This window comes from Scleropages formosus, chromosome 17 (genome assembly GCF_900964775.1).
Source record: "Scleropages formosus chromosome 17, fSclFor1.1, whole genome shotgun sequence".
Classification (NCBI taxonomy): Eukaryota; Metazoa; Chordata; class Actinopteri; order Osteoglossiformes; family Osteoglossidae; genus Scleropages; species Scleropages formosus.
The window spans coordinates 24190117-24210806 of NC_041822.1; the positions used below are offsets into that span (position 1 = coordinate 24190117).

A 20690-nucleotide genomic window follows, 5' to 3' on the forward strand; every position below is an offset into this window, starting at 1 on the left:
AGGATGATCATTGTGGGAATGCATTGCCTACATCATTCTTACTCAGTAAATGTGGTTAAGTGGTAAAAAATACCTTCTGTAGAGTCCTTGCAGTCTTATGTCCTGCAGAAGTAACCAGCAAATGCAGTTGCTAAGAACCTCAACATGCAAAAAACTGTTTTCAGCAGTACATTTCTTGATTCATCTGACATTTCTCCAAAGAAACATAGACAAATATAATATGTAAAATATGTAAATACATAGACAGCAGCTCTACCCACCACACCTCATAGTATTAATTCTACTCTGATTCAGCAGAATGATTTTTCAGGAATATGTAGCAGTTATTACTTAAACAATGACAGTTATGTAGATCACTTACATTTACATTTATTCCTTTAGCAGATACTTTTTCTCCAAAGCAATGTACATCTCAGAGAACAATCACTTACATTTACATTTGCGAGATAAGGTGGAGAAGTGAGTCAGAAAGAAGTGAATTTTAAGACCCCTTTTAAATGTAGGGAGGGATTCAGCAGTTCTGAGTGAGAAGGGGAGGTCATTCTACCACATCGGACCCAGAACCTAAAATCTTTGTGCTTTTATACTTTTTGTGCGTGTGACCACCAAGAGGGCAGACATGGAGGAGCGTAGCAGTCTGGTTGGGGTGTAGCAAGTGATTAGGTTCTGTAGATATCGGGGAGCAGATCTGTTGATGGTTTTGTAGGCCATAACCAGAGTGTTGAATTTAATCCAGGCAGCTATAGGAAGCCAATGTAGAGAGACGAGGAGGGGAGATACGTGAGGATGCTCTGGCAGGTTAAACAACTTGTCCAGTAGCGTTCTGTATCAGCTGTACAGGTTTGATGGCAGAAGCCAGAAGACCAGACAGGAGAGATTTGCAGTAGTCCAGGTGAGATATCACCATGGACTGGACCAGGAGTTGCGTAGAGTCCGTTGTGACTCAAGAGCGGATCCTGCGCATGTTATGCAAGATGCATCTTAATCAAACCTGGCTTTTAAAAGATGCTAAATGCTTTTACTCCAAGATTTTTAATGTTGATTTACTCAGATTAAACTATGAAAACACTGAACTGGCAATCCTTCAAGAGATGGAACAGTTGGACGAACACTGATTACACACAACTAAAGAAACACGTTCGCATCTCTACCTCTGCATTAGGATTAATGTGCTTTGAATTGCGAAAATTGTTCGGTCAACAGCTAATGATAAATTGAGAGTGTGACAAAACCTTGGACTGGGGGGGGGGTCTGCCAGGATCGGAGCTGGAAACCCCTGGGGGAGCAGCAAACTGATAGTTTTTCGAGACTCTTATCTCATTCATCATTTGAAATGCAAGGGGAGTAAGTGACAATAATAGAACAGTACCAATGAAGTATCCAAAAACTTAGTTCTGTTAATTTTTATTTACACTGGAAGAAGGAAGGGGAAAAAAAAAAAAAAAAAACAAGAAAACTTCCAAACCATGCACCATAGTTTTTGGTCATCTGTAAATTCTGGAGAAAAAGAAAATGTAAAATAATCCTAAAGTTATAGATGATCATTTTAAAGATAATAATTCTCTTCATCTTTAGGCAAAAAAATATATATATATTATACATTAACAAACAGACCAGCCAAAGATTATATTTTCTCCCTCTGAACTAAAAGTTTATACAGGCTCTGTTATTGTCCGCTTGGGACTTTGGTCACTTGCTTGCTGATGTGATGCGAGGCAAAAATAGTGACCAAGTCAGCGCGACCCTGGAGGATGAACACGGTGGAGTCTTGGGGTCACCTGCCCCATTTCACTGGGCTCAGCAGGAGATCCACACAAAGTCAACACCTCCATCCACAGGACTCTATTCTGCAACCTCCTCGCCACCCCAGTCTTCATCATCTTCCTCCTCATCATTTCTGAAAACTTTTAAGGAGCAACTTAGCACTGCCTTGCGCACCTCTGATCGCTCCTCTGCACAGAGACAAATCAAATGATCGATATGGAAAAAAAAATGAAAAGATTAGGGAAAAACAATACATTAAAAGCCTCTTTATAATGTTTAACAAATTGGTGACCAGGTCTGAGAGATCTAACTGCATCACATACATGTCTGTATGGTATTTTCTGGTGCCAAAAATCACTGTACAACAAAACGACAGCAGTGAAGTTTTGCCCTATGAAAACCCACATATCCCACCAACTCACTGTCGCTACGACATCGGGGAAGCAGGCGATGAAGCTGCTGAGTGTTGTATCGGATCAGGAACTTCTGACACGTCCGAATCGTCCCTGCACAGCAAACCACCCGAGAACACTTATTTTCCCGAACCATACATTTTCTTTTCTAAATTAAATGTACATAATGACTTCATAATATTTTAAATGAACTTGTATAATAAAAATAATAATAATAATACATTGTGGGTTTTTTACAGTTTCCTTTCATGTCACTACAATGCTTGTCCTGTTTGGACCATTTCAATGTGTGATTTGCAGCACCTACAATTTACTCCAGTAATGCACTGTAGCACGCCGAGGCGGCGGGGAAGGGGGGCGGAGCCCGAGGAAAGACAGCCGCAGCTGGGACTGATTGCTGCCTCTATTTCTTCCCCCGGACCCGCGAGTGAAGGGAGAGAGAGAGAGGAGAAAGAGAGGCAACCCACAAGAGATCCTGACTGACACAGGCCCTGTTCCCTATCCCAATCACGCCTGTATCCTCAATCCCGAGCCCCCGGACAACGCAGCCATCTCCGGAACACTGCCCTGACCCATCTGTTCCCGGTTCCCCCATCCCCCCACCCCCCACTTTGTCTTCTCCCCAGCACTCCTGTAAATAAACACCGGCGACAGCCGTGCACCTACCCGGGTCCGCCTCCGTCAGTTGCATGCATATATAGGTACTGTATGCACAATATACATATTTAAAGAAATTCATGCAAACACTATGCTTGTATATTTCTTTGCAGCTATACAAATAACCCAGGTAGAAAGAACACCTCCAACATGCAGGCAGTTGAAGAAACAGGGCACGCGCTGCCCTCGGCTCTCCAGGCTGCTGATGAAGGGCAATGCAGACCAGAGCATCCGGTAGTGGCTCTTGCGGCAGCGTAGAAACACCACTCCTGTATGGGCGTTCAGGTACTTCACTGGAGAGAGAGATAGAGAAGAGTTCTGAGTCTGTCAGCACACAGAATACTGCAATTGGCTGAATTCTGAACCAACCATGAGACACAATATAACGTTATACATTTAAGTTATTCATTTAGCTGACATCTCTAAAGCGACTTACAATGTTAATGTACCTACAATTATTTACCCATTTGTACAGCTGAGCAATTTCAGGGTGAGTGCGTTACAGGTACTACAGCCGGAAAGGAGACTCGATCCTGTGACCTTTAGGTCCAAAGGCAGCATCTCGAACCACTGCACTACCAGCTGTCCCTATATACAAGAAAATAACAATATACTGCACAAGAAGAAAAACTCTGCCCCGAGTGAGGATGCTGCTAACTGACTGCACGTCCAACACATCCACGCACATCACCGAACCCCCGTAACACACGTGGCGGCGTGAACAAACACATGGAGCTGCAGTCAGCCCCACCTGAGAAGCACATGCCGATGAGCGCCGTGCCATAGTCCCCATGCGCCCGAGACACCGCCGCCTTCACCGCAAAGAACACGGCCCGTTCGTCCAGCAGCCGCAGGTCCGAGGGGTTGGACACACACACCTCACACAGTAGGTACCTGGATGGGGAGGGAGATGCGCACCAACACCACATGCTGAGATCTGGACTGGACTGTCAGGGACCAGGTTTACCTCGTGAACCCTGAGCATCACACAGGTGTTCCATTCAAGCTAGTTTTTGTACAATTTTCCACTTTCCAACTTCTCACTCCAAGGAATCTCTTGAGTGGGCAGTGGGGGGGGAGGGTGAGAGTTCTGCTGGAAACACTATTAAACTGAAAATCTGGAGCCCCGCCTCCTCTAAAAATTAGCTCTTAAGCAATAACACAAACAAACACCTTATTCCGATTGATTTATAATACTGGGTCTGATGGAAAAAAAGAATAAACAGTGAGTGAGTAAACGAACAGCTATCATGTATGACGACATGATGATCTATGCAACTCCGTTATCCCCAAGTGTCTGGTCGCATATATATGTGACTTAAGACGGAATTTCAGCCAGTTAAATGCAATTCCCCGTAAATTTTGAATAAATACCTACATAAAAGGTTATATTAAAGCATCTTGCATCCCTCACCTGGACTTAAACCGCACCATTCCGGAACACGTGCTTCCTGAAACGTCCCTGCACAACTTCCGCTTGCAGATCCCCCGCCAGCCGATGATTGGCCACAGTGACGAGGAAGGCGGGATTAAAATTTTAATTGGCACCAAAACGACCCAATTAGAAACGAGCCCTTTCGAGCGCGTTTCTATCTGCGGGGCGGAGACAGTGCAGATGATTTTTGTCAAGCTCAACAAAAATGAACAAAAGTCCGTTCGAGGACTCCGGCTCGTTATAGACTTTGCCCACTTTTTATAGCGATCGTGATGAAACGCTCTTTTCCCACCTGTTATACGTACTGACTAAAATATTCTTTAAGTCTTTAAATCTAAAATAAATCATAGTGTCTTGATATTATTCCTTTATCCAGTTACTTTTTGAACAAGGGCCCTTAATTGAGTACATAATGGAGTGGTACACCAGAGACAATCATTTCATGATCCTGCTCCATTCTTTCGTTTCACTTTTTAATAACGGCAAAGACATATAACATATAAAAGTGTGACGTTATATACAATATATACTGTTTTACAGAAGGAAACAGGAAAAAAATTATGTTGAAACACTGAAGTTTTACAAAGTGCACAAAGAACAGCTTGCAGAGCAAACTGATAGCGATCAGGTTTGCGAGTGATGTTGTGGGCAGGAAACCGCAGCTCCCGCCTGGTGCGACGTCCCGTCCGTCGGGTCGGACGTCGCCGGACGGCCGTCCCTCGTCTCTTTCCCGCGGGGAACGGGCCTCAGCAGCCTACCGGTAGGAGACGACGATGAAGGGCGCGTGCAGCAGGCGGACTCCGCTGTTCTCGCAGGGCACCCCTCCTCCGCCCCGGTCTCCGGAGCAGCGCAACACCAGGTCGAGCTCCAGGGAAGACGGCCCGGCGCCGTCGCCCTCCCCCCACGGGCCGGGGTCAGCGTCCTGCGGGGAGGGATCCGCCTCGGCCCTGCTCGGGCCTTTCCCCCGGTATCTCCCCGGCCCCCCCAGCCTCCTGAGATCCGCCAGGCTGCGTCCCCCCCCGGCCCTTCCGACGGCCTCCCGAAGGCCCCGGAACAGGAACAGCAAGTCGACCCTCAGCTCCAGCGTCCCAGCCCCCGGCCCCACGCCGTACCTGCAACGAGAAGACAAGCTCGCGTCATTCGGCTGTTCGCGCCGCTGCTGCCGCCGGGATGGGAGGCGTACAGAAAAAGACGTGACGAACCCGCGCGCACTTCTGTCCGCGGTGAATCGCACGGAAAAAAAAAACAGCACAAAAATTGCGCAGGAGCGACGTCTCGCTGGACACGCGTGCGTGATCAGCAGCGTCCAGGATGGGGAACGCGTTACCGTGTCGGGTGACCGTGTCTCCCCAGGTATGGAAACCACGGCTCCACTGTGAGGTGCAGCGGGTTTGAGATGTGTAGGTGGACCTCTGCACTCACAACTGGTGCCAGCAGGACATCGGGGAGGAGATAAAACTCCACGTGGAAGTCTGAAAGTGAGTGGAATGGAGAGGAATTCATTGGCAGGACGTGAGATGTGTCCACTGCAGTGCGATGTTTTATTGACAGTCCACTGGACTCAGAACAGGGATTGTTCTTCACAGGGTTCCACGTCAATAATCTCCAACACCACCTTGGCCATTATGTTTTGCATAAGAAGCTGCTTCATGGATCACAGCAGTATTTTGTTCATAAAGTCTTATGTCATGAGGAATCATGTTTATTATCTTACATTTATTTATTTATCAGACACTTTTCTCCAAAGCGACTTACAATGGATACTATGTAGTGTTATGAGCCCCCACACACACACACACACACACACACACACTATGGGTGAGACTGAACGGCGTGTCTTTGGACCATGGGCGGAAACCAGAGCGCCCAGAGGAAACCCACACAGACACAGGGAGAACACGCAAACTCCACACAGACTGAACGGGGATCGAACCCACGTCCTCCCGCACTACCAGGTCCCAGGGGGCTGTGAGACAGCAGCGCTACTCGCTGTGCCGCCCATAAGCCGTTTTCTATAATAAGGAGCTGCTTCACACCCAAGCAATATTTTGTTTCAAAGTCTTATGCCACGATGAATCATGTTTATTATCTTATTTCAGTCGCTATGGTGACGGGGATTGATGACAAGCTGCTAGGTGCCGCACCACCGCCGCCCCGGTTTGGTTACGAAACGGTCGACTGAGAGACCTGCCGGGCCGTGTGTTTAGTGCGGAGTGTGAGAGGGAGGCGGTGGTGGCGGTGCCATGCAGGGGGCGCGTGGCCGTTACCTGCACTCACGTGGCCCTGGATGCCCCTCACGCCCCGGCACTGGAAGCCCATCCGGCAGCACCGGTAAACCCGCGCGCTGAAGCTGCGAAGCGCCTCTTCGGGGGAGACGGCTCGGCGCGGACCCCCCCTGGGCAGAGGGAGCACTCTCACCCGGTACGTGGAGATCTCCGGTCCCGGGACAGTCGCGTCCCCAGTGGCCTCCTTCCAGCGCGCGCCCAGGAGCGCGCATTGCTCCCGGCGCGTCCCCTCGGCGTCGTTCCCGTCCAGAGACACGGATGAGGGGGGGTGCAGCGCTCGACGGTGTCCTCCACCGGGAAGAGCCAAGCCGGAGAGAAGGAGCAGAGCCGTCACGCAACGGGGCGCGGTCACGGCGGTGTGCGCGCGCGGCGGCATGTCCGACCGGGTGTCCCGGCGTTTGCACGCTCCCACTGTTCACGTGTCCAAGCGTCCGGGTGTCCAGGTGTGCAGCCCAGCGGCGCGGTCCTGCGTGCGTGTCCTCGGCTCCGTCGCGCGCTGTGGCGCACAAGTGTCCTCGCGCGCTCTGCGCTGTTGGTTCTGCGGCCGCACGAGGAGCGCGTTCGTCTGTTTTGAACGCGAATGGCCTCCCCTACTCCCCCCCAACCCCCGGACCCCCACCGACCCCATCGCGTCCCCGCGGACCCCCACTACGCGCGTGCATAAGAAAGCGCTCCGAAGCGCGCCTCCCAGCCGCGGACGCGCACGATCTCCGAAACGTACGTGGGCAGTAAAAGACGAGGACTCGCACCGTCTCCGCAGCTCCTCTGTGTCATGAAGCGACGCTGAAACACATAACTTGACCGAGATTTTCAGCGCGTGCGGAAAAATGCGTGATTTGCGCATCGTATAAATAATATGTCCCTCGGCGGAGCCAAGGGCACCTCGCTCTACCCTGCCCTCCCTTCTGCATTTGTCTTCTTGCTCCTTATTATGTTTTTCTTTACCTACTTCATATTCATTCATTCATTCATTCATTCACCACAAAACACGTGTAGTTTACTTACACACACTGCCATATATTTCTGAAGACGACATCATTTGTCTTTGAAATTATTCATTTGTACATTTCGTATTTTTTCAGAAATTTTCTCCAAAATTAATCTATTTTATACACTTAAGTTTTTTTTTTGTCTGTAGCAAAGACAACCTGCGTTTCTCGCCATCGCCGATAGGTGTCAGTAAACTGCACCCAAATACAGCGTGAGTGGGAGGAGCTCCTTTCTCGAACCCTCTTCCAGTGTTGACAGCTCCTGTATGTTGTTACTGAGTGCTGGTGATCAGTCAGAAGATAGAGAAGCGTGCACGTTTATTATGTGAATCACTCCTCAGTCTGCATTGAATGAGTTTTAAATTATATTTGATTATATTTTCAGTGGGGGGTGTGGTGGTGCAGCGGGTTTGTCCTGGTCCTGCTCTCTGGTGGGTCTGGTGTCGAGTCCTGCTTGGGGTGCCTTGCGGCAGACTGGCGTTCCATCCTGGGTGTGTCCCCTCCTCCTCTGGCCTTACGCCCTGTGTTGCTGGGTTCGGCTCCAGCTCGCCGCGACCCTGCTTGGGACAAGCTGCTTCAGACTGTGTGTGTGTGTGTTTTCAGTCATTTTATTCATAATTGTAATATGCATTGAAGTTAGTAAAAAACAAAAATAAAGCTGTTTTCTTAAAACGTATGAGATTTTGACAGAAAACAAGGGTGTTTGTATTATTAAGCTTTTATTAATTGTGACTCAGTGGTAAAAGTGGCTTGAGTTGCAAACAAAACTAGTTACTACAGACTTCTGGCCCAATTGTGCTCCTGACTTGTTTGTACTTTGCTCCTGAATTTACATTCAAATAACCACATGGAAAGCTGCAATGCTTATGCAAATGAAATGAGGTCTATTATGGATAATTTATTTAACTCTCGGCTCTTAAGTAAATATTCGACCATCGTTACTGCCTTTGCATTTTAAAGGCCTCCGATGTGTTCTCACACATTTATCATCAAATACAGAGCAATAATTATAATATAGTAGTATTAGACTTAATACTAAGATGAGGGGGGAGCTGGTACTATAGTGGTTGGGTCTGCTGCCTTTGGACCCAAACGTTGCAGAGTCGAATCCTGTCTTCAGCTGTAGTTTCTTTGAGCAAAGTACTTGCCCTAAATAAGTAAATACTAGGTATTTCTGCAATAAACCAAATAAATAGATAAGAGTAATTTACTACACTACCCTTCATTCCAGAATTATTGCAACTTTTACGTTGTCACTGAATCATCTACGTGTTTGGAGAGGGATTGCGGTGTTTTCCGAAGCTTGCTTCAGCTGGATAATCCATTTTACTGCCAAGTGTGTAAGAATAATGAGCCTGAGCTCAAGCTTTTTCTTCAGAAACAACCTGGACTTTGACTTAATAGGAATGTAGAGTCAAAATTTTTGAAGCTCGTTTGAGTGTCTGAGCAAACAGCCTTCCAGTAAGTTCATACCCTACCGCATTCTCACGAGTAAATGCACCAAAATACCGAGTGGTTCACGTTTAACACGGGGCTGACACCTTCCTCGATGTACTTGAAGACAGCGGAATATTTCTATTAATTACAATGTCAGAAGCTTTTTTGGGGCCTGAACAGCAGGACCCATGTGAAGAACATCACCGGTCAAGAACATTTCATTGTGAAGGTCCCTGGAGCAGGAGTCCCCCTCGGTGTCCTCACTGGGACGGGACCCTTTGAATGACCCTACGGTCACAGGAACCGCAGTACAGCCGAGATCGGGTTCGGTCATTACTGTAATACATTGAGAGGTTAAGCAGTTCAGTTAAAGGACGTGATACAAAAACACAGAGAAATAAAAAAATTTCAGGAAATATGTTAAAAACCTAAATAAATGTCTCATCTCTCACATTTATTGCTATTTTCTTTCTTAACATTACAGTTGTACATGTTTACAGCTCTCTTACACACCCATTTTTTGCCATCTTCTGTAACACACACACACACACAATCAATTGTAAGAACAGTACAATCCTCAGGTCTAGAGAGAAAAATGATACTTGCCTATATCCTTACTAATCTGTCTAAAAAAAGGTTTTAAACTTTGTTTTATGAACACACTCCTCAGTGTAAAAATAAGTGGAGTGTTTTTCCGAAGAGTAATCACACCACAGAAGATGTCTTTTTTCATATATTTTTTTTGTTCACTGAGCTCTAACTGGCTGACAAGGTGCTTCTTCGCAAAGCCCGCTGAATGAACGTGTTCGGCTGGACAGTTTTGCAGAGGCTTTGCTCTATGGAACCACAGCAGGTCTCCTCCTGTTCTTCTCATTAGATGAAACCTTTTGGCCACAAGACCATGTCTTTAACCACCAGGTTACCTGCTGCACACAAACAATGTGTCCTGGAGTGTGTACGCTTGCATAGGAGGAACATGTGACTGCAATATGTGACCATGTGCAGAAGGCAACAAGGTGAATGTGTAGAGAGTGAAGGAACGTTTTCATGGATCTGAAAGTTGGCTGCGCACAGAGCTGAGGGCGCCGTCCGGGTCACAGCCCTTCACCGCTCTGCCTCAAAACAGGTTGACTCCATGCTTTAACAGCTTGTGCCTGGCCTTGGCGGGCAACGTGAAGGCACTATCCTGGGGGTTGGGTACCCCCGAGTTTCGCACTGTCGTCCCCTGCTGGAGAAAATAGGTCTCCTGGGCCACGCTGCGAGTCCCGTACACGGCCGACCCTGCGTTCCTGGGGAAGGGAGGGCGAAAGGCACGCCGTCACACACAGCCTCGCACGCTCCGACACACAACCCCCACGGTGCCACTGACCTGACAATGATCTCCTGCAGAGTGGGGGCCTGGCAGAAATGCGCGTGGAGCAATGAGGTGGCTTTGATGAAGGGGGCGCTGTGGGGTGATCCTGAACCGCCGGGAGGGCTGGAGGCAGGCAGGTTTGCTGCACATGATGCCTGATGTTATTTCTTTATTTATACAGCAAGTAATTGGAGCCAAAATTAATCATTTTATGTACAGAAACAACACACAGAAGCCCTGCCTGGGACTGGAACCCATAGCCTTCTGGTTACAAGCCCACCCAGTTCCACATGAGTCAATTCTAGTGACCCCCCTTACTTGCTAGCGTGTTCTGCAGGCAGTCGTAATGGGCAAAGATGTAGGGCCCCCCCTGCGCACTAGCCAGCCCTGGGGCCGGGTTCCGCAGGTGAGCTTCCAGGCCATTCAGGGATGCCAGGCTGCTGTGGTACTGAGGTGGGAGAGGAGATGGGTGCTGGAGTTAGTAGGGTTGGGGGGGGCGGTCAATATAAACACCTCTCTGTACTTGTTCTGACTGCTGCACAGCCACATTTACCATGATTTTGGCCAAAAGAACAACATATTAGCACCCAGAAGAAAGAGAACATTATAGTAATAAATCATCATTTTGTCACTTTTCAATCAGTTGCCTGGCAACTATCTACACATCTGCACGCTCACACACTCAGGTGTGTAATAGGTACGAATCCTTCATCTTCACACCCAGCATGCAATTTGTTTTGCCTGCAGAGTCCTGTAATCCACTGAAGGATCTACTGTTGCAAAGGTCCCACACAACCAACAACCCTTTCAGACACACACACACACACACACACACACACACACAGAGAACACTGCTTCCCCTCCCACAGTCCTCACCACTTCCTCCAAGGCTGTTGCATCATTGTGGAACTGCGGCTCCACCAGCAGGGCCAGGACCAGCCCTCGCACCCTATGCCGGTACAGTGCCATCTCCACCACGGGGCGCTCTTCCTTTGCTTCTCTCCAGTCATCCTGGGGCCTCTCGCTGTCCATGGGCTCCTGTCTCATTCTCTCCGCTCCTCCTCTGCTGCTCCCATCCTCCTCTTCTTCTTCCACCTTCTCCCCAAAGTCATTTGTTTCCAGCCCTACCTGTGTCCCCTCTTTGCTGCTCACACTACACCTACTTGTGGCCTCTACAAGCTCCTCCTCCTTCTGCTCCTCTTGCAGCCCATTGGACAAGCCTCCTTTCTCTTCCGCAAGATAGTCTGGGCTAAAGAGGGGGCTCCCACCAGGGGCCGGTGAGGCCCCAGAGCTGACGCAGGCCTCGTAGGAGAAGGAGGAGCGCATGGAGCACGGAACGGTCTGGTTGGAGGCCCCAGGGCCGCAATGGTCATCTGTGTCAGGAGCGGGCGTGTCGGAAAGGGTGCGCGACAGGAGGCGGGGCTTGCTGCGGTTAGACTGCAGTGGGGGGCAAGTGGACCTATATGTGGGTAAACGCAAGTGGGGACAGACAGGTTAGGAACTCCGAGGCATCACGGGAGAGGCGGACGAAGAAAATGCATAACCTGAATACTGCGGATACCTGTGTGGCCGGTCCACCGGGGGGTGCCGGAGATCCCTGACCTCGGAAGGGGTCAGAAACACGGGGGTTGAGGTGACCCTGCCGGACGAGGGGAGGCCACTGGAAGAAGCCAACCCATCCGTCAGGGGTCCGAGATCCTGTTGAGGAGAACAGCTCAACTCGCCAGGTATCAAATGTGTCATTGTATAAACATACGAACAGATATAATACTGCAGGTGTGTTTATACCCCTAACAATAAGCGTAACAGTAACCACTAGTGACAATGTCGGCATAATTCTAACCACCTCAGTTTTATTTACATTTATTCATTTATGTGACACTTTTCTCCAAAGTGACTTACAGTGTTGAGTGACTTACAATTATTTACCCATTTATATGGCTAGGTAATTTTACTGGAGCAATTCAGGATAAGTACCTTGCTCAAGGGTACTACAACTGGAGGCGGGGATCGAACCCATGACTTTTGGATCCAAAGCCAGCAGCTCTAACCACTACAATACCAGCTGCCCCATTTACTATGTATTAATGTGTTTACTGTGAAAAAAAGTCCTTGAGTCGCTGTAGGAGAAGTTGCAGGTTCAAATCTCACATCGTGCAGTAGTAGCCTCGAAAAAAGAACTTACCTTAAAATTACTCCCCTTAAAAAAGTACTGAGCCATGGAAAGAGGAAAATAATTAAGTAGATTAACACTGTAAACTGCTACGGAGAAATGGTAAAAATATTGAGCACAATGCGTACTGCAGGGTGCACTGTGTTACCTGGCTGTGTGTCTCACACTCGTGAACCAGCACCTTGGCTGTGAGCTCAGGGGGCATTTGCGTGCTCACGACTCTGCAAGGAGAGAGCGTGGTTGAAGGGCAGCGTAAACATAACCGACAGATACCCACCTCTCCACCACAGGGACGTACCTGCCGCGGTAAAGTATACACCCTGCCAACACCAGCGGGCAGCGGTGACATGCTTGCAGAATGAGGGCGGCCTTGAGGAGGAGCAGCGGATCAATCTGAGGAGGTTCAGAAGTTGAAATGTAACAGACCACAGGAGATGATGGAAGGTCTGATTGGTAGTGCAGGACAGGAAACCCCCTGTAGGGGGCGGTAGCGCCTGCCTAACACACCCGTGGCCATTCTGCTGTCTCCTCAGTATTTCCACATACGTGTGTTGAATCGATGGTGTGCAAGGAACCGAATATGTGATGGAGCTCGGTGGCGCCGCCCTGCAGGTGAACCAGGTACTGCGCCCAGTGAGTCGCCAACTCCTCTTTACTGCGCAGCTTCGGGTTCGATGGGGGAAAAACAGGGAAAAGAGAAATGGAAGATTTTTTTTTTTTTAAAAAAAACCTTCCACTTTTAACACTTATTGGGAACCTTCTGCTCATTCATTACTGTTCCTCAGCAAATGCTATTATCAAAAGCTACTTAGAGCACTTAAAACCCTAATGCTTAAGGCTACAGCAGCAAGAACCTTCCGGATCTTGACCTCAAATCCATTTCATCTGAAGCAGGACTCTTTGACCACGGAGGCACCTGCTGGCAGCGAAAAAAAAAGTGCAATGTTGGCTGCATATGGCTAGCAGTCAGTGCTGCCACCTTTGGACTCTTGAGGTTGCAGGTTTGAATCCCACCTCTTGTTGCAGTACCCTTGACCAAAGTACTTACCCTGAAGTGACACAGTAAAAATGACCCTGCTGTAAAAATGGGTAAAACATTCTAAGTTGCTATGGAGAAAAGTGACAGCTGAAGGAATGAGTGCTTGGATACCTGGTAGCTCAGTCGGGGCGGACCATTGTAGAACCCGAAGAGGCCGATGAGCTTATCGAGAAAGCTGCAGACGCTGACGTCAGGAAGCTCGACGGCACAGCCCAGTGCCTGGTGGTTCAGGGAGGGAAAACAGAAGTGAATCAGAAAGATGAGATGGAGGTGAGCTGCACCACAGATACCCAGCGTCCCCCTCGCTCACCCACAGGAAGTCGTCCCTCATGCGGATGGCGAACTTGAGCTTGCGCAGGCGGACGAGCCGAGCCGCAGAGCGGGACAGCTCCGACACACACCTGCACACGCCTGCCAGCTGGCTGCACAGCACCTCCTGGTGCTCCAGTGCTGTCTGACAGCGGGAGGAAGCAGGAAGAGAACAGTGAGTTCCCCATGCGCATTTCCTGCAACACGGTACACACACCTACCTACACAGCATGGGCGGCAGGTGGCAGAGTAGTCAGGGCCGTTGCCATGAAGTTAAAGGACCTGGGTTTAAATCCCATCTAGTGCCTTTATCAAGGTACTGACCATGAACTGATACAAGAAAAATGACCCTGCTGTATAAATGGGTAAATCAGAGTAAGCAGCTTAGTGTACAAAGTTAATAGGCTAAGACCCATTGGAGGAAGGTGTCAAATAATGGTTAATAATTATGGCAGAATGCTGTATTACTCATTTCACTGCTCTTTGGGTGAGTTTTGTGAAGTTTGCATTGCAGAAGTTTAATTTCACCAATAAAGAATGAACGTGAACGTTGACATGTCTGCAGCGTTCCGAATGTTAAAGACACGAGTACTTGGCTCAGCTGTGATCGTCACATCTAAGTATGTGGCTGTATAGTAAAAATTCCTCATCTATCTGACATACACATGATTCCCACGTGACGCGGAGACTCTTGGCCCCGGAGCTCTGCCAACCACCCCCACCCCTTACAGTCTCAGGAATTCGGTTTCCTCTCCTCTTTCATCTTATTTCCCCACCCTAGTGTTTAACTCTGCATCACTGCTGTTCTTCTTATTATTATTATTACTACTATTATTAACAATAATAATAATAACAATGCTTGCATGCTTCATCCTTTTTTTTTCCTTTTTTTTTTTTTTTACAGAAAATATAGTCCAACATCTTCCCATTAATATTTACTTGCTTATGCAGTATTACTCTTCATGACTGATATTTCCTTTACATAAGAAAGTCACCTTGGACAAAGTGTCATTATTATAATTTTTGAATATACTAATGCTGTGTTTAGACAAGTAAAGCCTGAGCCGCATCTCCTCTCACAGCGCACCTCTTCAGGGTAAAAGTAGCAGATGCCAGTTCTCGTTAGGTCACCCTCCTCCTTGACCTTCGACCCATCGAACAGGAAGAAGTAGGTGCACCTAGAAATGAAAAGACGGATTGAAAGCAGTGAGAAACGAGGGCTGATTACAGTAACAATGCGACATATTAAAATGCCATCTTGGCAGCAATTGGTGAGTGCAAAATCGAAACCCAAAACAAAACTGTGCTAGTGCCCATCAAAATATTTCACATAAGGTCCGCTGTCCGCTCACCATCGGGGGTCTGGAGGGGTCGTCTCAGCCATGAGAGATGAAAAGTCCAGCAACTCGCTGTCACTCAGAGGCCCCGGTCTTTTCCGCCTCTCCGTCGTCCCTCTGCCATCGCCGTCTCCTAGTGTGGATGACCCTCAAGTTCACAACCAATGTGTGTGTGGGGTGGCACAGCGAGTAGCACCGCTATATCAGAGCACCTGGGTGGTGTGAGAGGACGTGGGTTTGATCCCCACTCACTGTGTGGAGTTTGCACGTTCTCTCTGTGTGGGTTTCCTCCCACACTCCAAGGACATGCTGTTCAGGTTCCCCCATAGTGTGTGTGTGTGTTCCACTGATGTATGGATGAGTGACCCAGTGTAAGTAGTGTATCTAGCAGTGTAAATCACTGCAGTGAATAAGGTGTGTGGACTGATAACACTACATAGAGTTCATTAGAAGTTGCTTTGGAGAGCATTGGCTAAATAAATGTGTTTGCAAATGCACCAGTAGGTGGTGCAGTGGTTAGAGCTGTCACCTTGACCTCTGAAGGTCTGGGGTTTAAGTCCCCACACTTTCATGAAGGTATCTACCCTGAAGTGGTACATTAAGAATACCCTGCTGTTTACAGGGGTAAAACAACTGGGAAGGCAGACAAAGGTGTGACATAAATGTAACTGCTGTGAATGTGGCTTTACAATGATCCCAGTTAATTGTCTACTTCCTACAAACAGCACAGTGTTTGTACTGTCAATGTGAGGAATATTTACATGTACATTTATTCATTCCGCTGATGCTTTCCCCAAAATGAATTACAGTTATTTACCCTATACAGGTAACTTTACTGAAGTGATTTATACAACATAAAGCACTCAGTCCATGAAAATACGGACACGCTGGGGCCACAAAGCACTGTTATGGCAGTGCATTAATTAAAGTGACATTTAAAAAACGAAGTGCGACATTAATCTGGTACTTGACTAAGATATTTTACCTGATTTGGACAAATGAGGTAAACCTCAAAAAAGCGGTTTCATACAGAAACACGGAGATGTAGCTTTAATATCAGTCTAAGATGACCTCCTTTAGTCACCTGTCTGTCGCTGTTTCGGCGCCCCTTGGTGACCCGCTGATCATGGAGCGCGCGCGCACACACGGTTCCCTTCTTCGTCACCCTGAAGTCTTAATTCCGTCACCACAAGCACACGTTTAACTTGAGAACCACGGTTAGTTGTGAAAAGAAAATGTTTAAAATACAATAAAATCCAGAATTACCTCTCAGTCGGAGCCCCAGAGTGCGTCCAGCTGAGGGACTGATCTGACAAGGAAACGTGACCACAGCGGGATGGAGCGCTGCGAGACACTTCCTGTCGTTTCACTGCGTTTTTCTTTTTTATTTTTTTTATTTTTTTTTTTTTAATGGGGAAATGCTGATTTTACCACGGTTTACTGACTTCCCTTCACCACAGCCGAACGGGTTTGTTAAGTAATGCGGATCACAAGCGTCAAGTCATGTGAAAGCTTCTCAGCGGTACGGGGAGCGTGTGGGGCCAAACAGAGCGACCATGACAACAAGCGCGACCAATCAGAACCGCACAGGCCTCATGTGCGAGCAAATCAGAACGACACAGTATTATTAGAGCTAATTATGTCAGCGAAGTGAAACAGGAGAACCAATAAAAACCGCGTTGTGAAAATTCAGTTGCAAAGACAGGGAACAGCTCAAATTTGAGATAAAGCAGACCATACAGAACCACGCTGTCTAAATCAAGGAGGAGTGCTTCTTATTGGACTCTACTGTAAGAATGACTGCAATGTCAGTTTTTTTTTTTTTTTTTTTTTTAAACAGAATCACAAATTCAACAGAAACACCAATGTTTCTAAGTAATCTTTATTAGACAGGTTAAGTCAACATTGAATTACGTGGTCCAGTAAAATGAAAGTATTGTATATAATATGGTGCCATTTGCTTGGGCACAGAAGTAAACTGAAGGTTTAACATTAAGAGTAAACTGTACGAGGTGGTGTGGTCAAGTCCTGGTCCAAAATCCAGGGAGTGTAGAAGTTCATCTCTGGTCCCACTGCAGAGAGGTCTTCAGCAGAGGTTATCTTCAGTGATCCCCAGTGCTCTCGTACCCATCGGGGAGAGCATTGACATGAGGGTTGTGGAACAAAGTTTTGGTTCCGTCACCCCATGGGAAGCGCTGAATTAGGACACAGAAAAGGACAATGTCAATCAGGATTTACGAAACATGGAATGTAACTGAAGTATTAAGCTTCGGAATACACCTGACTATACAAGTGTTCCATGCAAGATTACTACATACTGATAGTCGGCTCTTCACCGGACTGTTGCACAAATAATCAGCTATGAACTTGTACAACAGACAATGGTATTTAAGGAAGAGACTTCTAACGAAGCTTAGTGGTTCCCAAGTTCTAAGAATTCAAGGCACTCAAGTTGCTCTGGTAAAAATATCCTACTTTGAACAGTGGGTATTTTAAGTTATTCTGTGCTGGGCTAGAACTGTATTGAGAAGTAAAAGATGCTAACTACACTGACTTAATAAATTTCAATGCACCAGTTATCCCCAATGTAATTAATATGTAGATCAGGCATTCAGCTGTGCAGGTTTCATTACTAATCCTAACATCAATTAAACACAAGATGTTTTGATTACCATCATAGCCATTACTGTCTGCAGCCAATAAGCAGTTTCTTGTACTGTAGTGCATGAAGAGCAGGACAGTAAAACAGTGGGTAGGGACAGAAAAGATGAGGGAGCCAAATGTCTGCTGGACACTGACCTTGGTGCGTATGCGCAGGTGGGGGTAGGGAATGAACTCGGGTTGGTCATGACTGTGGTGCTGGCTCTTCAGGAATGCATTGAGCATGCACACCCCCACACCAGGCAGAGCCACCACGAAGGTCAGGATCTTCCATGTACGCCCTAACAAAAGCAGGGATGAGACACAGGAACAGTGGATAGGCAACAGAAAGGTTCATCAGTAGCGATCAATCTTTGTTAGTCCAGCTGCCAAAGTCCTTCAGCAAAAAACCAATCTAACACAAAGAATGATCAGTATGATTGACCTATACACTCCTACTTTGGCCTTTAAGGTGGGAGAGGCCCTAACAAGGTTCACATCGTATCAGAAGCCGGACATAATAATCGAGACCAAGAATGAAGATATAATAGACCAAAAAAGGGCAAAGTGTGGATTTCAAACAGTGTCTTTGTCACACTTAACATGTAAGTCTTTCAAAGCAAATTCCCATACACAAGCCAACATATTGCAATGAAAATCAGCAAAAAAACTAGAATACATTATAAATATGGCAGTATTCAAATTTGTCAGTCAGCATCAGCATGTCAATCAGGAAATTATTATTCATTGAATCATTCAAGACACATCTAATGATCAAATCCATGGTAAGTTACAAGTAGATGACACTTCTCCAGCAACTTACAATGACCAGCTACACAGCTGCTGCTGGGTAGCTTTTACCTGAGCAACTGACATTGACTGAATTAGGAAGAAGAGGGCTCAAGCAGGTACTAGTCAGCAGCAGGTAGACGTAAGACGACGCACTGACTTACTAGTTAGGACGGAAGTGGAGTAAATGACGGATAAACTTTATTTTTTTAAGCTACCGCTTATATAAAAGTATATTTTAAGCGTCTTCACCGCAACTTACAAGCAATAAAATACGTAGCAAGAGTAGTATACGAAACGCTACATCCGACGTTATTATATTATTATATATAAGCAAGGTCACAGAGTCGCAGACACACACAGCACCCCATTAACCAAAACTAATTCAGAAAAAAAGTCCCGTCTTCTGACGGGCTTTTAACTGAGATATTTACCGCTCTGGTGCTGCTCGCCGTGGGCCACCGCTGACAGCTGGCGACTCTGAGCCGCGGAAGACCTCAGGAAGGCCCGAGAGAATCGTCCGAAAGCCGCCATCTTTACTCCGTTCTGTCCGCCTCTCCGCCGTTTGCCGGATATGTATTGTGTTTTTTTTTATTATTCTATGGTGCTGTGTTCGCGTTCGCCGCCGTGCGCGTTACCGCCCCCTACAGGCCCGGCGGAGTGCAGCGGCAGCTCCCGAATAGAAACGTGTCATCAAGTAGGGCACGCGCAGCTTCTGGTGGCGTGAACTCGCGCCGACGGCTCCCACGTGACTTCCATGTGTCCGTGTTCTCGTTGGCCCTCCGTTGCTTGTGCGGTGTCTCTCGTCCCTCCGAAATGTGTCATAATTTTGGAATCTCTTCAACTCTGGATGGAAAAAGAAACATTAAAATCTGTTGTTCTGAGCAGCACTTCAGCTCTCAATCTACGCAGGCATAACATGATTCCTTCCCTGTGCTCTTGATTTATTTACGATTTTTGCCCATCCATCTGAGTACTTGTCTAGACTAGACTCTAGAGTGTCTGTTTGTGATTTCCTCAGGTGTTAGTGTATCGGGACATAATGATCATCAAGAAACCTGGGCTAGGATGTTGCTAAGTTACCATAATGTTTACTGTACTCTGCGGCTGTTTTTTCTGTTAGAGCTATAATAGTTTACACTTAGTTAGTTGAGGCTTTTCTCCAAAGCAGCTTGCAATTATTTACCCATTTATACAGCTGGCTAATTTTACTAGAGTAATTTAGGGGAGTACCCTGCTCAAGGGTACTATAACTGGAGGTGGGATTCAAACCTGTCACCTTTAGGTCTAAAGACAGCAACTCTAACTACTACACTACCAGCTGTCCCTAGTCCTAGACGGTTCATGACTCTTGTTTCTCCCTTCATATCCATTTCCCGCTGAACCTTCTCAGAGGCCACGAGGTCCCGGGTGGCTGATGGGAGGTTCACAGGAGTTCACACATACTGTCACGAACGCAGACGGGACACAGGAGGTAAGGTTTGGACCCAAATGCGGGTTCATTTATTCCGGGACAGCACACGGGAACAGATAGGGTTCGAGGTCGCGGACGCCTTTCCGAGGTGCGAGACAAGAATCAAAACCGAGTGGATTTGCAGGAGGTGAAAAGCCAGTAAATCGACGAACAAGGGATGCAGAGGGAGTAGACGCGCTGAATCACAGGCCAAGCGGGTGAGCTCTGTAAGGTTCCGCAACCTGGCGAGTCGACGTTGCTCCTTTCCTACCTGGCCGGTCTGATTTGCGGCAGGTGCGGTCGCTTGGCTCGATGGCGTGGCCGTGACACATGCACTATTCATACACGCATGAGCCAAGAAGGTACCGTTGGCACCGAACTGCACTAATCGCTGCCCGACGACGGGGGATGACAGTGACCCTGAAAGTGGCGTCAGAGAAACGGCTCTTCGAAATGCAAATTCGCAAATCTACGCACTGCATGGCATTCAAATCGAGGATCTCTTTGGGGGAGAAATTAATTTTCCTGTTGGCCCTTTTTAAAATAGAGTTAATGTTCCTGATGGACAAGTGCATTTTTTTTTTCCTAAAATGAGTCATAAAAGCACATTTTCACT

General features: G+C 47.4%; 4 protein-coding genes across 10 annotated transcripts; all 4 read right to left on the reverse strand.

Moving 5' to 3' along the window:
• Nucleotides 1-1441: 1441 nt before the first annotated feature.
• pop5 (POP5 homolog, ribonuclease P/MRP subunit) lies at nt 1442-4306 on the reverse strand. The gene is made up of 5 exons (XM_018731530.2): nt 4249-4306; nt 3586-3728; nt 2978-3127; nt 2187-2270; nt 1442-1952 (listed from the first exon to the last, which is right to left on the reverse strand). The coding sequence occupies exons 1-5, from the start codon at nt 4266-4268 to the stop codon at nt 1843-1845; spliced, it is 507 nt and encodes a 168-aa protein (XP_018587046.1). The 5' UTR covers nt 4269-4306; the 3' UTR covers nt 1442-1842.
• A 432-nt stretch (nt 4307-4738) lies between these two features.
• On the reverse strand, nt 4739-7155 carry LOC114912479 (uncharacterized). The gene is made up of 3 exons (XM_029259646.1): nt 6537-7155; nt 5597-5741; nt 4739-5381 (listed from the first exon to the last, which is right to left on the reverse strand). The coding sequence occupies exons 1-3, from the start codon at nt 6928-6930 to the stop codon at nt 5024-5026; spliced, it is 897 nt and encodes a 298-aa protein (XP_029115479.1). The 5' UTR covers nt 6931-7155; the 3' UTR covers nt 4739-5023.
• A 2166-nt stretch (nt 7156-9321) lies between these two features.
• Nucleotides 9322-16744, reverse strand: hps4 (HPS4 biogenesis of lysosomal organelles complex 3 subunit 2). Of its 7 annotated transcripts, XM_018731505.1 has the most exons (15): nt 16459-16744; nt 16277-16365; nt 15208-15325; nt 14943-15033; nt 13857-14000; nt 13658-13765; nt 13015-13170; nt 12806-12900; nt 12656-12728; nt 12520-12546; nt 11896-12032; nt 11211-11793; nt 10653-10782; nt 10350-10476; nt 9322-10269 (listed from the first exon to the last, which is right to left on the reverse strand). In XM_018731505.1, exons 3-15 carry the CDS (start codon nt 15237-15239, stop codon nt 10098-10100), a joined length of 1875 nt encoding a protein of 624 aa, XP_018587021.1. In that variant the 5' UTR covers nt 15240-15325; nt 16277-16365; nt 16459-16744; the 3' UTR covers nt 9322-10097. The 7 variants fall into 7 exon arrangements, with proteins under 7 accessions (XP_018587021.1, XP_018587020.1, XP_018587025.1 ...); XM_018731504.1 differs by lacking the exon at nt 16277-16365; XM_018731507.1 differs by lacking the exon at nt 16277-16365 and having other exon boundaries at nt 9323-10269; nt 13054-13170; nt 16459-16743.
• Nucleotides 16745-17058: 314 nt separating this feature from the next.
• Nucleotides 17059-19204, reverse strand: cox6a1 (cytochrome c oxidase subunit 6A1). Its single transcript, XM_018731616.2, has 3 exons — nt 19056-19204; nt 17992-18134; nt 17059-17387 (listed from the first exon to the last, which is right to left on the reverse strand). Exons 1-3 carry the CDS (start codon nt 19153-19155, stop codon nt 17295-17297), a joined length of 336 nt encoding a protein of 111 aa, XP_018587132.1. The 5' UTR covers nt 19156-19204; the 3' UTR covers nt 17059-17294.
• Between the last annotated feature and the right edge of the window lie 1486 nt (nt 19205-20690).

Coding starts and splice junctions, on each gene's coding strand:
- pop5 (XM_018731530.2), bottom strand. CDS start 4,268: ATGGTGCGGTTTAAGTCCAG. Junction 3,128..3,585: donor CATCGGCATGTGCTTCTCAG/GTGGGGCTGACT, acceptor CTCTCTCTCCAG/TGAAGTACCTGAACGCCCAT. Junction 2,271..2,977: donor CAACTGCCTGCATGTTGGAG/GTGTTCTTTCTA, acceptor TTTGCTGTGCAG/GGACGATTCGGACGTGTCAG.
- LOC114912479 (XM_029259646.1), bottom strand. CDS start 6,930: ATGCCGCCGCGCGCGCACACCGCCGTGACCGCGCCCCGTTGCGTGACG. Junction 5,742..6,536: donor CCAGGGCCACGTGAGTGCAG/GTAACGGCCACG, acceptor ACTCACTTTCAG/ACTTCCACGTGGAGTTTTAT. Junction 5,382..5,596: donor AGACACGGTCACCCGACACG/GTAACGCGTTCC, acceptor TTCTCGTTGCAG/GTACGGCGTGGGGCCGGGGG.
- hps4 (XM_018731504.1), bottom strand. CDS start 15,239: ATGGCTGAGACGACCCCTCCAGACCCCCGATG. Junction 13,171..13,657: donor CGCCCCGACTGAGCTACCAG/GTATCCAAGCAC, acceptor TCGAACCCGAAG/CTGCGCAGTAAAGAGGAGTT. Junction 12,033..12,519: donor TTAAGGGGAGTAATTTTAAG/GTAAGTTCTTTT, acceptor TCTCCTCAACAG/GATCTCGGACCCCTGACGGA.
- cox6a1 (XM_018731616.2), bottom strand. CDS start 19,155: ATGGCGGCTTTCGGACGATTCTCTCGGGCCTTCCTGAGGTCTTCCGCG. Junction 18,135..19,055: donor CGGCGAGCAGCACCAGAGCG/GTAAATATCTCA, acceptor TGCTTTTGTTAG/GGCGTACATGGAAGATCCTG. Junction 17,388..17,991: donor ACCTGCGCATACGCACCAAG/GTCAGTGTCCAG, acceptor GTCCTAATTCAG/CGCTTCCCATGGGGTGACGG.